Below are 15979 nucleotides of genomic sequence, written 5' to 3'. Positions count from 1 at the left end.
ATTCCTGTGTCTATTTTATTTTATAATATTTTGTCACTCATCATTTATCACTCACTAATGTTTGTGATAATTACAGCAATGCTTGGGGGAAAAACATGCTCTGATATTTTAAAAATAAATTACTGAAGTGAACACAGCCTAAAACTAAAATATATTATTGAATCAGACTGGTTTTTCTCATTTGAAATGAAAATCTAAAAAAGCCCTCACATTTTTGTTTTGTTTCTGACTGCCATTTTTAATACAGTAAATTAATAAAACTGCCCACCATATATATATTTTAACATAGTAAATGAATAAAACTGGCACCATTACCAGGCCAAATACATGTAATAGATTTACATGTGGGGGTTTTTAAAAACATGATTCAGCTATTAATTCACCCACAGGTTATTTCTAAAAAAAAAGTTAATTCTTCTACTAAATATAAAATTAGTCTCCCAAATTTTGTGAATCTAAGAGAAAGGGTTGCCCCTTTTGCTATTTTACTTTTGTTTAAAATTAATTTCTTAGACTTTTTACATCTTATAATAAATACTATAAGTTATTATAAACACTGTGATGAAGGGTCTAGGTTTCCAAACACAGAGGAAAAACAAGGTAATGTTTAAAACATTTTTTTAGTTTATTAGTGGGGATCAGCTTACAGTGCGCCAACATAATGGTTTCCATTGATAATTACCTTAAACAAAAATTAAAATTTAAAATAGTTGGTACAGGGTTTCAAACCCAAATGAAAGTTTTAGCAGTGCCATGTCTTGCATTTAATATTTTTCTTTTTCAAACCAACTATAAATAAAGATATTTACAGAGAACTAGAAACTCTTCCAATATTTATTTGCTTTCTTCTTTCCATCCATTGCTGACTTTCAACCAATAAAGCACCTTAATTCTAAAGGAACTGCTGCTCTTGACTTTTGAGTGTAATCATTTGAGAACACTCATATAGGTCAACAGTACTTAAAAATTTTTGTATGTCAGGTCATCATTTAAAAACGTTCACAGCTAAAATTAATCTACCACTCCAAGTAAAAGACTGAAAATGGTACTTTTTTTATTCCACAGATTTGAGCCATTTAATTTGCTCAATATTCTCCTATAATTATCCAGATCCAATAGACTGTATTTTAAATTCTAAACCAAGTGCTGAAAAGCCATGATCCAGTAACACAGAGATGAATAATAAAGTACTTCTTTTCTTTCAGAAAAAATGAAGATTGAAATATCTAGAAAAAAGTGTAATATAATACTAGACTTAGAGTGGGGAAGATATTACTCTGTATTTAATTTCCAGCTTATTAACGTAATACTTGCTTGCCATTCTGCAGAGCCAGGCATATAGACAGACATTATCTGACAACAGATACTTCATGATCTTGTAGCTATAATATTTACAATTTTACAAGAATATAATGTGATTCAAAATCTTGTAAAATCCACACTCCCAAATCACTCCCTTTCTTTTTTATATAATTTTGAATATATGCTTATATTCATCCCATTAATTAAATAGGAAATACTTACATACTTATACTGTATATTACCTGCATAAAAACTAAAGTTAGATTCATTAATCTATTTGGCTATACTAACTGAAAGTAGGCAGTTTATACCTATTACTACACTGCTTGGCAAACAATCAAAGGTAACCAAAGCCAAGTAATTCACACTATTTATAGACTTTTTTTTCAGAATCACCTGTTTTGTATAGATTGTTTTAAGTGCAGTTGTAAAGTTTTGATATTTAAGAGCTCCTTTGAAGGTGTGGCAGATGTTGGCTTTGCTAATAATGCTGGAAAGCATAGCAGGTTCCAAGTTGGAAATATGTTTAACACATATAAAAAATAGTGTGATTTTCTATTAAACTTTGTTGTTTCTGATTGTCAGTAAACTACAGTGGAAGTGTCAAGTCCATAAATATTTGTTTCTAGATCCTTAAGCTTCTTGAGTTTGTACATGCATGTGTTCATGTGTGTTTGGGAAGGGGAATGCATGTAAATGCACACTGGAATTTGTTACATATTGTAGTTTCAGCATCATTACCATGGATAAAAATTTGGGTTGTTTTCAGTATTTTCCAGAGCTTAAAATTCCATCATAATTTCACACAGTGGTACATACATACACATATACATACAATCTGGGTATGAGACGCAAGGATAGAGAATTTTGGTTCTGACTGTGACTTGGATTTATGTACTACATTTACTCTCAACTAGAAATACAAGAAATACATAGTAATTATAAACTGCATAACAAAATATGAATGGTCTCTACAATGTATGATGTGGGTTTTGTCTAATACAATTTTAAAATTTCAAGAGTTTAGAAATTAATTTATTTTTTGAAAATATTGTAACATTAAAACTCTGCTATAAGTAATGGTTAATATATGAGTTAACAATGTATCAGAATTATGGTGATTTTCTTCATTGCTTTAGTTTCTGCTGGATCAAGATGCCCTTATAATATTATCAAATGAAGTAGCTGTGAACATAAATTATGGAAGGCCAAATGCAACATCATCACAGGAAAAAGATACCTTGAATTTAAATCTACCCTAAAATCTAACAAATATAAATTAACCAAAATACTGAATTTGGCAAATTAAAATTTATTTTCAAATAATATACTTATATTTAATCAGAAACTATCGTGATATTTCCTTTTAGATAGTCAAAAGTTCTTTCAAAATATCCCATCAAAGAAAATGTTCATTCTATCTCCCCAGTGATTCCACCCTTGGTGATGACTAATTGTATTTCCTAGTCAAGATGTAATCTGTTAATACATTATGTAGTTGAAGAAAACTTTTGTTTTCCCATCACTTTAATTATCATCTTCAACAAGTAAAAATAAACTTATTTTGTTGTATGGTTATTTCCCACCAAAGGAGGGTGGCACTATTAACATAAGGAATTTTCTAAGAAAGTTGTTATTAAAATAATTGAAGGGAACCAGTTCTGAGATCCCATTTTTCTCATTTCTACTTAACCAAAGTAACGTGACTATACGAAAATTCAATTTGCCCTCCGAAACTTGGGTGCATTGATTCAGCTGAGGAAGAATAAGGAACAATTCATGACATAGGCTTCACACCGCCGAAAGTAAAATGAACAGTAAGTTTCTAGTAATTGCAAAAGTGCTGCTGACCAACCTGAACACAGATCTTATTCCAGAAAAGTTACACTATCAAATGCTGATTCTATAAAATGACCACTGCATTCTAAAACTGATATTTTTTCCTAATGAAGATGGAAACTTTCTTGCTATGATTAACTTTGTAACACTCTGAAAGAGAGTTTTACTTACAGCTAGTAAAAATCATTAAAAATGAGTGATACTGCTAACTTTCTTGGATAGAAACTAATTTGTGATGGGGCATCAGAAGTTCACCCCTGACCTTGGAAAGTAAAAGTTAGATTTTAAGTTTGTGATAGGAGAATCCATCCTATACTACTGCTGGCGAATAACTGACACCATTGCTGCAAAAGAACATGAAATATGCGGCTCAATCAATGTCATTCATGTGGGATTTTACCTAAAGCATTTTAAAGGATAAACATTTTCCAATCTTTCAAACTAATATCTAGAATTATCTTCCAGGACTGTTAAACCAATTCTACAAAGGAAGAAAATATGTAAATATTAAACAAACGACAGCTCTTTCAAAAAGATGGAACACAGGTTCCGCTATTGCTACAGAAGAAAACTCACAACCTCCTTAAATGTAAAGCATCTTTTAACAATTCCATAAGGATACACATAGGTAAGGGCTTTGAGGAGTTCCCTGCAAAACTTTAGTTTCTCTGGATTGCTAAAATTTAGTTGGCAGCCTGCGCTAAATTTCAAGCATCCGCGTTCAGCAAGCTTCCCTTTTTGCGTGGCGGCTCGTTTACCCACGGAGATAAGCGCCTTCTGCGCGCACCCTCGCGTACCAGCGATACCCGGGTTGTTTGTTTCCCACTTGTTTCTGATAATACTCAAATGGAGGATAATTTTACTTTCCACTTTCGAAACTTAAATTCTCTCTTTAGATTAGCATCACATGAATGCACTATTAAGAATCGTCTTTCTTCAAGGGTTTGAGCATGTATCTAGTTACAATTCTCTGACATTCCTTAAAATCCTCTGAAATCCTGGATTTGTCTTCTTCCCCAAGAAAGGGAAATTTTTACCATTTGGAATAAAGTCCTATTTAAAGAAGTCTGAAATCAGAATTAAAAAAAAAAAACCTAAAACTTTTTCTCATATGCTCTGCCAAGTTCCATTGCAAGTTCCAAATATTGTGCAATAATTTGGAAATCCAGTTAACGATGGGAAAAATCGAGCCACTGAGTCGGGAACTTGCAAAGGAAAAGTCAAGGAACGGCACCCGCATGCCCGCCCAGCGGACGCTGCATCCCAGGGTGCACTCTCCTCCCCATCGCTCAGATGGAAAGTCACGCTTCTCAATCGATTTCACATACTTGTCACTTGCCCTTTTTTCTCAACCCTCTGGTAAACTAGTTTGAATCTTGGAGAGCACAGTGCAGTTGGCTGCAGTGTTGCCCTCGGAGAAACACGTGCCCCCAAATAACAGGACCAAAGCAGCCTTGCCGAATTTGGCGGCGGGGAGCCAGAGAGGAAAAGACCATACCATGTTCCCTGCCGCCTCACTCTAATGCGAGTATCTTCCCTGTCATCTCTCCGCCCCCTTTCGCCGAGGGTGCCCGGCGCGCCCTTACCTGAGCTATCGCTTTTCCTCTTGCTGCCACTTCTCTTCTCCGCCTCCGCGGGTGACAGCGCCTGGCGGCCGTAGTCCCCTGGCGGGCACGCGGCCCCGGTCGGGGTGCTGGAGCCCAAGCTGGAAGAGTTGGAACACAGGACCGGCGGGCTGCTTCCCAGCTCCGGGGGCCCTCCCGAGTCTGGCTGGAGGCAGAGGCTGTGCCGAGCCGCACTCGGGGGGGAGGACATCTGCGGAAGGTGCCAGTTGGTTTGCAGAGCTTGGTGCTGCTGCTGCTGGTGGTGGTGGTGGTGATGGTGGTGGTGGTGATGGTGCCCCCTGTGATGCTGGCTGGCAAACATGCCCTCCTCGTTGGGGTATCCCGCGATTATGCAAGACGAGGAAGAAGTGGAGAGCTCGGGGTAGGACATATGGTCAGATCTTCCATGGAGGGCGAGAGAGGATTGGGAGAACGGGTGCAAGCCTTGCGCGGTGGCGTGAGGGCTGCGCAGGCAGCCAAAGAGCGGGTGTTCCATAGCATGCAAGTCTCGGGTTCCAGGCAGAAGACCACGACGGTTCCAAACGCCACCACACTCTGTCACTTTTCACTGGAAACCGTGTGGCTTTTCCCCCTCCCAAATCAATAGTCGCCCGCGTTTCTGCAGAGCTCGGATAATCCCGGTCCTGAGCCCTAGCGGCCAGTCTCCTTTACATATAAACCACTCGGACCTGGAGGAGCTTCCCTCCGAACTACTCAGATGTCAAGAGTGGAGAGGTTGAAGCCAAAAGAAGGTGGTCCCAAAGAACTGCTTTCAGGGGGAAACGGCTCTGAGAGGTTATAAATAGAGTGTAATGTGAGCTGGGGGCTGGCTTAGGAGCCCAGTGCTGACCACATGCAAACTCCCTCCAAAACTCCCGCTCAGTCCGCGCCATGCGCTCCCAGTTCCATTTCCTATCGCTTGCTGGACGCGCGCAGAGTGTCCACGCCCGCCCACCCCTGACCGCCGCCAAGACTGCAAGCGGCGCGCCCGGCGCCTAAGCCCGAGCTCCGGCCGGCAGCCGCTCCCCTTCCCGCTGGGTCGGTTCAGGAGCGGCCCCGATAGTCCCAACCCCGCACCCAGTGTCCTACCTGCCCACTTCTCTCAGGAAAGGTGTCTTGTCAGTGCCACCTGGGCACTGTCACCTGCAGGAAATCTAGGAGTGTGCCTAGTTCTGGAGGGGCAGGAAGGAAGCAGTAAGATTAAGGAAAAAGAGCCTGTTTGGAGCGCACTAATTCAAGTTTTTCAAACTTCACATCAACTCGTGCCCTGGGCACAGTGGCGCTCCTGGCTTTTTACAGACGGTGTCTGTGGGTGGGTTGTTACTGGGCTCGGACGCCAGATCTGAGGTTGCAGGGAAGTGCCCTGCGGGCAAGAAAAGGCCATTCTCCGTGCCGTGCAGCAAGGAGCGAGACCTGGTGGGGTGGAAGAAAGCACGGAGCGGTGACAGTTCCTGATGTCCAGACCTTGGCATCCTCATCTGCGGTGCCAGGTGGGGTCTCTTCCCCGCTTTCCGCAAACGTCCTTCCCTCCGCTTTCCTAGTCTCACTCCATTTCCTAGCCACTTGTCCACCAAGAAGAACTTTCCCTGGGTCGGGAATATTTCGAAGCGATTTCGTCCCGGTCACATGAGATGTGTATATTGCATGCACATTTCCAGTCTTTCCTCACAGGAGCCAGCCCATGTCTCCTCGTTTCCCTTCAGAAATCCACCCTCTCTTTTGCTCGAAATTAAACCGGCAAATCGCACCCCTTCCCCCAACCCTGCCATGGTTCCGTTTTCTGAGAACCAACACTTGGGTATCCCTCAAAGTTTACTAAGCCTGGTGCCTCGGGTCTCCTCGGTTACAATCTGAAATTCTAGAAAATGAGTGAGAAAACTTGCCACCAGTGAATTAATGCGCGCGATGGCTGGGCTTTGATACTGCCACATGGTTGAGGGGCGACACTGTCTGCTGGGGGCCAAATCGTTTACACAAGGCAAGCACACCGGCTGCCAGTAATGAGGTGCAGGAACAGTTCAGCCCTGCCTGGGACATGTCACATCAGGAGAATATCAGCGCTCACCTATCCTGCCTGGGACCCCAAATGTGCCACCAGCATTGTCACCCTATTATTTTCATTGTCTCAGGTGTCCAGAGGACGGGGAGCAGGTCTTTGAAGTTGTTAATGGGATTAATGGGGACAGCAAAGTGGGCCAGTCATCTGGTTTGAATTAGGAAAAAAAAAGTATTGATTAATCTTTGAGAAGTGTCACCAAGGCAGAACCTTTTCCCTAACCCAGTCCCTCAGGTTCCAATTTGACCATCTCCCTTTTCTCTTAAGTGGTCTTGTAGAATAGTGGCTTCGCAATAAACCTCTACCTCCGTGTGAAAGTTCGAACTGTTTTCCATTGCTCAGAGGTGGGATGGGGTGGGGGTGATCAGGAATTCTGAGATTTCTAAGTGCTGCTTTCTTTAACGGAAATTGAGCCCTATTTTAAGGGAAATTAGTTTTGCAGACTTCGTTTAAAAAAAAAAAAGGCTAAAACTTTTGTTCACCAGCTGCTCAACTTTTCAGTCTGGGTCTGAGCTGGAACCTGCTGCAAGCGTTTGACGGTAAGGCTTTTCTTTGCCGATATGTTTTGGGAATCTAATACTGTTTTAGACTTCGAAAGGGGGTGTTCTTCACGTTGCACGTTTCTAAGGGTTTTAAGCACTCGAAGGATGGCGTCCAGGACTTAGATCTTAAGAATGTTTCTTCCTGCCACTCCCCACGCCCTTGGCTCTTTAAGGATGAAAAAAAAGGAGGGGATATATTCTTCTAATATCGTCGGAATATTTTTTGAATTTTCATTGTGTTTATGGTTTCAATATGTGCTCTGATATTAAAAGTTGAAGTACAAAGAGCAACACTAAACTTCACAAACTTGGGTGGCTCCTCTATGGATTCTGGGTGAAAGCATTAAACACTTTATCCAAAGAAAAATTTAGGCAGCCACCTCCATGAACAGTCACCAGAAATATTTACATAATGTAACGCTGTCTACTAAAGATATTGAGGAAAATGTCAGACAAGATTAATTAAAGATACACTTGATTTGCACACATCAGTAAAAAAAAATCCATAAAGGTCCTTCGATTTGCACTACAGCGGTTTAGAGGGAGCAACACAATTGAGAAATGAATGGAGCTGAATTTAACCATTGTGTTGCAGGTAACCAGCAACTAGCAAACACACAGAAGTTCTCATCTCCAGGAGCTGCCACTTCTCCTTGAACCTGCCTGGTGATTGTGCTGGCTTTTTTCCTCACTCATTGTGTTAGATGTTAACAACATGTCCAGAAATTTCTCTACTACCTGCCTCAGTCAGTCAGCTGAGTGTGGGGCCAGAAATCTTGCGAAAGAAAAATTAGAAAAGGTTAAAAAAGAAAAGAGTCTCTTTTAAAGGCACACAATGAAACAAAGCTAGCAGGAAAGGTCTTTTTAAATGAAGACCCCAAACATACATCAGTATACATGATGAAGTCCAGATTTTGAATAGAAAGCATTATATAAGGAAATTGTTATTTGGAAAAAAAAAGTGTGATTCAAAGAAAAAAAAAGTAAAAAAGAAGGTCTTGATGCATTCTAGAATTAAATATGGTTCATTTTCTGTGAATTTCTAAATATATATTACATTTTTTTCAAAATTTTCACTTCTTAGAGTATTTGGAATAATATAAAATATTTATTTTTGAGGCCATAGAGAATTTTTTAAAAATGCAACGATAACAGGAAAAATCCCTAGCATTCCTATAATAGCTACATCAGTGTCTACACCTATAAAACTCAATGCTGAAAGACACCTTTTTACCTCTAATGGCTAATTATATCATGGAGAATAGTAAAAATTACAAAATTTATTATAGAATTTCTATAGCATTCATTTAAAACTATATATAGCATATTTATCCTATATTGACAATATGCTTGAATTTCTCTGAAAAAATGTTTAATTAATAACATTTTATGCAAGATTTTGATATCAAGCAGCACATTATAAGAGGTTGAATGTATGAAAAATGTAAACTGCTCACCTTTAGTTGGAAATATGATCAAAACTATTTTAAACATGCACTAAGCTCTTCACATTTGATAAATGTGTATATCTATTATTCCTTCTGCTTAATGAAATGATATTCAATAATAAAGGCAGAGGTATTTTTAAGAATCTTTTATTTTAAGGGGAATAGAACTTAAGCAATCTGAAAATTTTATGTTTAAATTTTAAGAATCATGATGATTCTTTTAAGAGCTGCCATTCTTCTGAATGTCTGTGCCAATAAGTATGATGGGAATAAAAATACTTCAAATTAAATATGATCTTTAGTTACAGATATTATAAAGTTCTATTTTGCATTTTACCTGCTAGATAAAATTGCCTTGGTAACATACAGTCATGATATGTGAATTGAAGTATAGAAAATTAACTTGAATCTGGGATTTGTCTCTGAAAGTTTTGTTGAGAATATAAATATTATTTCTGCTATATCTCTCCAAGAAATAACAGTTATGTCCTTTAGTTAGTTATTCTGAAATAAAGAATTTTGAAAATATATTAAAATATGCTAAACAGCCAATGGTAATTTATGAGATTTATGATGCACTCCATTTTTAAAAATTTAAGAATTGCCTTTCTCCAGGAATTACGCACCACAAAATTTAAGAGAGAATTTTGCTACTGCATGTTATTTAGTGATTCTATGTATTTTACTGATTTTTAAAATAAGTCACTTATTTTTACCTAACAACAATCGGTTCTTTCACCATAAAATGTATTCTGTTTCTACATATACTATAAGAAATACTTATTCATTATTTCTGAAAAGGATAAAATAATATTCAACATATTTCATTTTTCTAATTTTTATCTCTTCCTACATTTAGATTTATGATTTATTCCAGAAATTGGTGGTTTTCTTCAAGTCCCATGTATCAGATAATATGCAGAAAACTAGCACAAAATATAGATTACGACTGATAATATTAAATTTATAAGATTTAATTAAAAATTCAAAATAAATGCAATTTTGCAGAATTCCAATTGGTTTCCACAGGTATTTTATGAAATTTTAATTATCTTTTTTTTTGTCTGTGTGGGGAGTGTTAAAATTAGGAAGGAACCGACCACCTCTCAAATTTCAAAAATTTCTAACTGAACTTCCTTTTGTCCACCTGTTTTAAATCCAGAATTATTCCACAAAGTTACCTTAAAATGCTGCATTTGAGGAATAATTACATTCCACTGCTACATTTTCATTTGCATTCAACTTGCATGTTATCTTTATTGATAACGTATGCATTTTAAATTTTTATAGTTGAAAACTGCCTCCTTTACATATTTAACTATAAGATGCAGAGGCACACTAATGCAAGACAGTTACATAATGAAATGCTATATAATATGTTATATATTCTATACCATCAAACTCATAAACATTAAATTTCTATCTACCATTTAAGGGAAAATAAAATCATTTATTTCTACCATGTCATAAAAAGCAACGCTATACGTTTAAGTGGACTGAATTTAGAACAAGTAATAAATCTTGGAGAATAAAAATTCAGTTGAAACTAAAGAGGGGAATTGTAGGTAAAAACCTTAGCTTTTTGTTTTAAGTTTTCCAACTTGACGAGTTTAACATGACTACTGTAATTATGGCACTATAGTAGGTTATTCTTACGTGTTTTTATTTTTCATGCTTCATCAATTTGTAACATGTTTTATTCTTAAAGTGCCTCTTTCATTGTGAGCCCGGGTTTATGACTTGTATCACGAAAAACTTCTAGTGTTTTAGCTGTACTGGTATAGCTCCCCTAAAATATTTACTTGCATACTCCAATTTTACATAGTTCAGACTCAGCAAAGAAATACCGGTTGCCTTTGATGTCAACATTTTTGTTTACTGGAATAAAGGGAAAACTTTTTGCTTACCAAACAAAACGTAAAGTTAAGGTCAAATACAAGATACCTTGTAACAAAATACTTTTAAAAATTTAATGGTAATACTTCAATTCAGCTCAGATTTGTAAAGATTTTGGGAAATGACAGGGAGTATTTTTATACAAGGTAATGGACATATGAAAATGGTTCAAAACAGAATGAGAATGACTAAATGACAACTATCTGCTTATGTCTTAGTTGACTTAAGAAATTAGAAAGATGATAGAAGGACAGAATAGGTCAAGGGAAAACCAGAGGGAAGTATTTAGCAGGAAAGAGGCAGAGAAGTAAGATAAGCTTAAACATATGGAAAATGATTCTGTATTTGTACCTCATAAACCACGTATACACTTATAATGACGGTAAAAAGATCCCAGGTACATATTTTAGTTTAATTGGAATTTTAAAAATAAGTAATCAGAAAGGTTTATGCTTAAACATATATATATGGCATTTATATTTTTGATAAAAGTAATAGTAACAAAATACTGTTTTGAGAAACAGTTTCAAGCAGTCACACATGCGTAATGTGAAACTTAGGTAGCAATGTGGTCAACGCCTAGAAATGTGCAAGCTACTGTATGTCTGAGGTTCAGAATAATCATTGCCTTCTGGGCTTACAAATCTGTAACCTGAAAGTCATTGTAGTCAATTGTTTTTCAAAATTTTCTTTATTTTTAAAGGATGATTTTTATTAAGTTGGGGTAAACAGTATATGGGAAGGGAATAAGCTGATATAGAACACTTTTCATTGGCTGAAAGAAAAAAAAAGTATTGGGCTAAATGTATTCTAGAGCATTTCAAAGTACTAGGGAATCTCAGCAGAATAAAACACTAACCAGAACTCAGAAGGAATATTAGCTCTAAGCACAAGGGCCCAGTATAAGGCAATTCCTCATACCATCAGCTAACAGTTGTTTTTTACCAACTAGGAGACCTGTGATCAAAGTAAAGCTTTCTTTGTACTACATGAGTGTATAAGTACTAACTGAAACCTCTTCAACACAGAGTGGCTACAAAAGATTATTTCCATCTACTTGGCAAGTTCATTTTGCTTGACCCTTGCCTTATAACCTCAGAATTGTAGATACCATCTTGGTCTAATTCCATGCTTCCAAGGGCTAATTCTTGAGGGCATAAGTAACTAATGGACAGGAAAACAGAGCCATGAGTAAAAATGTCAAAACAATCTTGGAACGATCTATGATAAAATACAGTAAACTACTGATCTTGAAAGTGAGCTGCATGAGTAGTGGGGAACTCGGCAGTTCCTTCCTCTAACCTACAGTATCTGTAGCGATCTACAGTGGCATTTCTGCAAATAACTCATTTCAGATGACTACATGTGTTGGTTACAGTAGGTTAACGTTTCTATGAAGACATACTCAAAGTCAGTTTAAATAAATGTGATGCATTATCAACTACAATAAACCTCCACTTATTGCAAACGACTTTAAGAATATTTCCCTGATATAATAAATATAGAAAAGTAAAATTAGCTCAATTATGACTTTTTAGGATAACTGTTACATTTTTTTTTCCCAAAGCAGTTACCATCTGTGGGCCAGTAGTCCCTGTCAACTGCTTTTGAGATGCTTGGATTCCTCCAAGTTTTGTACTTAGTCACCTCTTATTTCCCGCATTATGCAGTTAACAATGTGATTTGATCGGAGTAGAAAGCCAAGCCCCTTTGGATTATTAAGATCAGATTTTCCAAAGTACATGGTCTACTATCATCTGACAAGACCCTGCCAAGTCAAATGTCTCAGGCCCAGGTGGCATCACTTGGAATTGTTCTTCCAGGTCCAAAGATAAGCACACAATTATGAAACTCCACAAAAATCTCCACTGTTGCATGTGTAGTGACAAAGCCTAATGGGTATCTTTTAAAAAGATATAAAGAAGCCAGAGGAGCTTGTAAATGTATTATGCTGTAAATCTGAGGTTACTGAATTAGCTGTTAGTATTTCTCTTTCCATAATAATATTCGAGATTTGCCAATCTATTTGTAGTTCTGTTATGCAGAAACTGTTTTTCTTAAATAGTTAGCAGGTGTTAAATCATTATCATATGGCATTTGTGACCAAGTATAACCTAGTCATGGCTTAAACAAAAAAGGTTAGGTTCCTTGCACTGTACTAGCAATTCCAGTGATCAAAAATGGCTAATTCTCAACTTCAAGTTAACAAGTCTCATGTCAGTCTTTTTCTGAACAGCATCATTGCCAATCCAGTTTCTCAAGTCAGAAACAGGAACTCATCCTCCACAAGCCCCACCATTCTCACCGTCCATATGCAATCAATCTTCAGGTAGAGTAGTTTCAACTATACCTCTTTAATATTCATTAACTTCATCTTTCTCTCCATCACTAATGCCATTGCTTTATGGGAAGGAGATTACTTGGATTACACAGGACTCCCCATTGTAATCCACTTGCCTAGAGCATTGTCCCATCTCCAGAGGCAGGAGGGAGACTGGGTTTAAATCTTAGCTCTGTCACTTTAACCCTGCAAGTATATTCATTTGTTAACTCAAAAGAATATTATAATAAATTCAACAATGTTGTGAGTGTACCTAGTACCGTGCTTAACATAAGCTTAATAAATGTGGAATAAATTTAAGTTAAATCTTGAGCTGCACGGTTAAATATAGCCTCATGTGGTTACTGGGCATTTGACATGTGACTAGTCTAAATTAAGATATGTTTTAAGAGTAAAATGCACATCAGTTTTCAGACTGTGAAATTAATAAAATTTTATACATGTCAAAATGCTATTTGATGGATACACTGGCCTAAATAAAGTACATTATTAAAATTAATTTTCTTCCTTTTTCCTTTTTTAATGTAGCTACTAGAATATTTAAAATTACAAATGTGGCTTACATAGTATTTCTCTTGGACAGTGCTGATCTTGAGGATGTCATTTAACTTTCACTCTCTTACTTTCCCCTTCCACAAATAGGTACTAAATTACGTATAGATCTGTCAAGATGATGTAAGACCTGAAATCTCTCTGTAAGTTGATCCTCTTGACCCTGTGATTAGGAGCTTCACAATGTGGTACCACACCTGGAAATCTCCAGAACAAGATCTCAAGGAAACACAGGAAATTCCTGGAGTGGCAAAACATCCTATTTGAAGACATTCAATTACTCCTCTGTGCATCGGGAGCATCGTCGTTAATTAACTATTGATATGCTTGAAAGAGTTTGTTTAGCAACGAAACTTGCAAAGAGGAGGGCCAGGTATATTATTTGTGATGGACTAGACACTGCTGTCACAGTGAATTAACCTCTATGTCTTATTGCCTTAGCAAAAGTTTAGTTCTTATTCCCGCAGATTCTAATGCGAGATTGTTGGTTCTCCAGGCAGATGCTGACCTTGTGAATTAGTCATCTCCGCACGTTCCTCCAAAACAAAACTCCACAGCAGGGGAAGACAGAAGTGGAGGGTCACACACCTGGTCTTATATACTTTGATGCAGAGGTGATACATGTCATTTTTACTCACAGCTTGAAAGCAAGAACAAAGCCTGATATACCTGCTACGGGTCTGGAATATATTCTGGAGCACATGGCTATTTGGTGAGCAGTAAATGTTTCTGCCACACCAGGCTTTTGGCAGACTTCAAATTTGTTCCTGAGGGGCCTAATTCACATCACTAACGGTATATTTCTTGAGTCTTCCTGGAATCTTACATTGATGTTTTTCTAGTACAGTGTCTGGCACAGGGTAAATACTCCGTAAATATACTCAGCAGAGCACTTAGATCTGTAAGTTTCATTTTATCATCGGACTTGAGTACCCATTTAGCTGCTATATCAGATCAGGAAAGTGTAACTGCAACTCTAACTGTAAAGAAAGTTTAATTGATAAACTGCTCAGCTCAGATTCAGTTTTATTTTATTTTGTTTTTGATTTTTGTAGTTTTCACTTTGTTTCTTTGCTCTAGAGCAGTTCATTCCTAATTGTCATTAAAATTAGAACAAAAGTTGTGTCCATACACAATGAGAGTCATTCAGATTCTTTGGGGGAATCTCTCTTCAAGTGTCTGCAGCTGTGTTGGGGCACTTACCTCTATGTGTAAATTACATTCATTCCCTGTTAGATATTGTATTTTATTTTCAATCAATACTGTCCATTCTGTAATGGGTCATTGCATAGACATGAATATGACATTTTGGGCTGTGTCTTCTATTTGTCACTTACTAGCACTTAGATTGTGACAAGGTTAATTAACTTTTAGTGTCTAAATTTCCTCATTTCTAAATAAAGATTTTTATTTCTATAGTTTCATGTTAACAATGAAATAATATACACTAGCAAGTCAATTCAAGGCTAGTAAGTGTGTGTGTATATAAATGATATATATTATTATCATTATTGTAATTTTCATTATCATCTATCCTAAGGATCTTATTCTGTCTAAAAAGAAGTCCCTGTAAGAAATTTTGAAAGTACTTACAAATATTCATTCATTCTACTTTTTCCCCAATTAACAAGACAAGATTCCATAAATGTTTGTTGAATGAATAAATGATGTACTAATGATAAATACAACTTTATCTCAACATTTTGTGTGTAACAAACAGACATTTATGTTGCATACACTTCACTTGACTTTTCTACTTGCTTCAAAATATGATTTTAAAAACCTCTCAGCATATAAAACCTAGAAATTTGGATGAATGACAGAAACTCTTCAGTATGGCCAAAAGGACTATTTACTATTAAGTTCTAAGGAAAAAGCTACATAAAGCTATGTAACACTGCTTCACTATGGTACTTTGGAATAAATTTGGAATAAATTTATAGTAGCATTTGGCACATTTCATTTTAGGTTTCACTAGATCTAGCTTTTGGTTTAAAGGTAATGAACATTTCTTTAACAGCAGATGTTTAGTGGGTTGATAACAACTGGACTAATCCTACCTTCAATTCTATTGCAATATGCAACCCTTTCAACTCCAAACAATTAGACATTTAACAACGAAACAAAATACCCCCAAGACAAACAACACTATAGGACTTAAGATTTAAAGTCTATCTATATCTATATCTGTATCTGTATCTGTATCTATATCTACTTATCTATCTAACTTATGCTTGAATCATATACTGAGTATATAAATTATGCTAAAAGCAAGCTATCACATAGGTATTGTTTAGAACTCGTTATATCATCTATGCCTGAATAATCTGAGATAGCTTTATGAGATAAACACAAACCTACATTTTACTATATTGATTAAAATTTCTATTATTTTAGAA

At 36.7% G+C, this 15979-nt stretch overlaps 1 protein-coding gene and 1 long non-coding RNA gene across 2 annotated transcripts in view; one reads left to right on the top strand and one right to left on the bottom strand.

Moving 5' to 3' along the window:
- Positions 1 to 5585, bottom strand: part of MEOX2 (mesenchyme homeobox 2) — a 65834-nt gene extending 60249 nt beyond the window's left edge. Inside the window, exon 1 of the mRNA XM_010984637.3 lies at positions 4728 to 5585. Coding sequence (XP_010982939.2) covers positions 4728 to 5241 — 514 coding nt within the window. The 5' untranslated portion in view covers positions 5242 to 5585. The remainder of the gene's footprint in view (positions 1 to 4727) is intronic.
- A 7172-nt stretch (positions 5586 to 12757) lies between these two features.
- LOC105092875 (uncharacterized) lies at positions 12758 to 14938 on the top strand. The gene is made up of 3 exons (XR_837493.3): positions 12758 to 13016; positions 13671 to 13953; positions 14077 to 14938. It is a non-coding gene; the product is annotated as an uncharacterized LOC105092875 (long non-coding RNA).
- The last annotated feature ends 1041 nt before the right edge of the window (positions 14939 to 15979 follow it).

Source organism: Camelus dromedarius, chromosome 7 (genome assembly GCF_036321535.1).
Source record: "Camelus dromedarius isolate mCamDro1 chromosome 7, mCamDro1.pat, whole genome shotgun sequence".
NCBI classification, from domain to species: domain Eukaryota; kingdom Metazoa; phylum Chordata; class Mammalia; order Artiodactyla; family Camelidae; genus Camelus; species Camelus dromedarius.
Note: the sequence above shows the minus strand (reverse complement) of the source record. Positions and strands in the feature narration are given on the sequence as shown.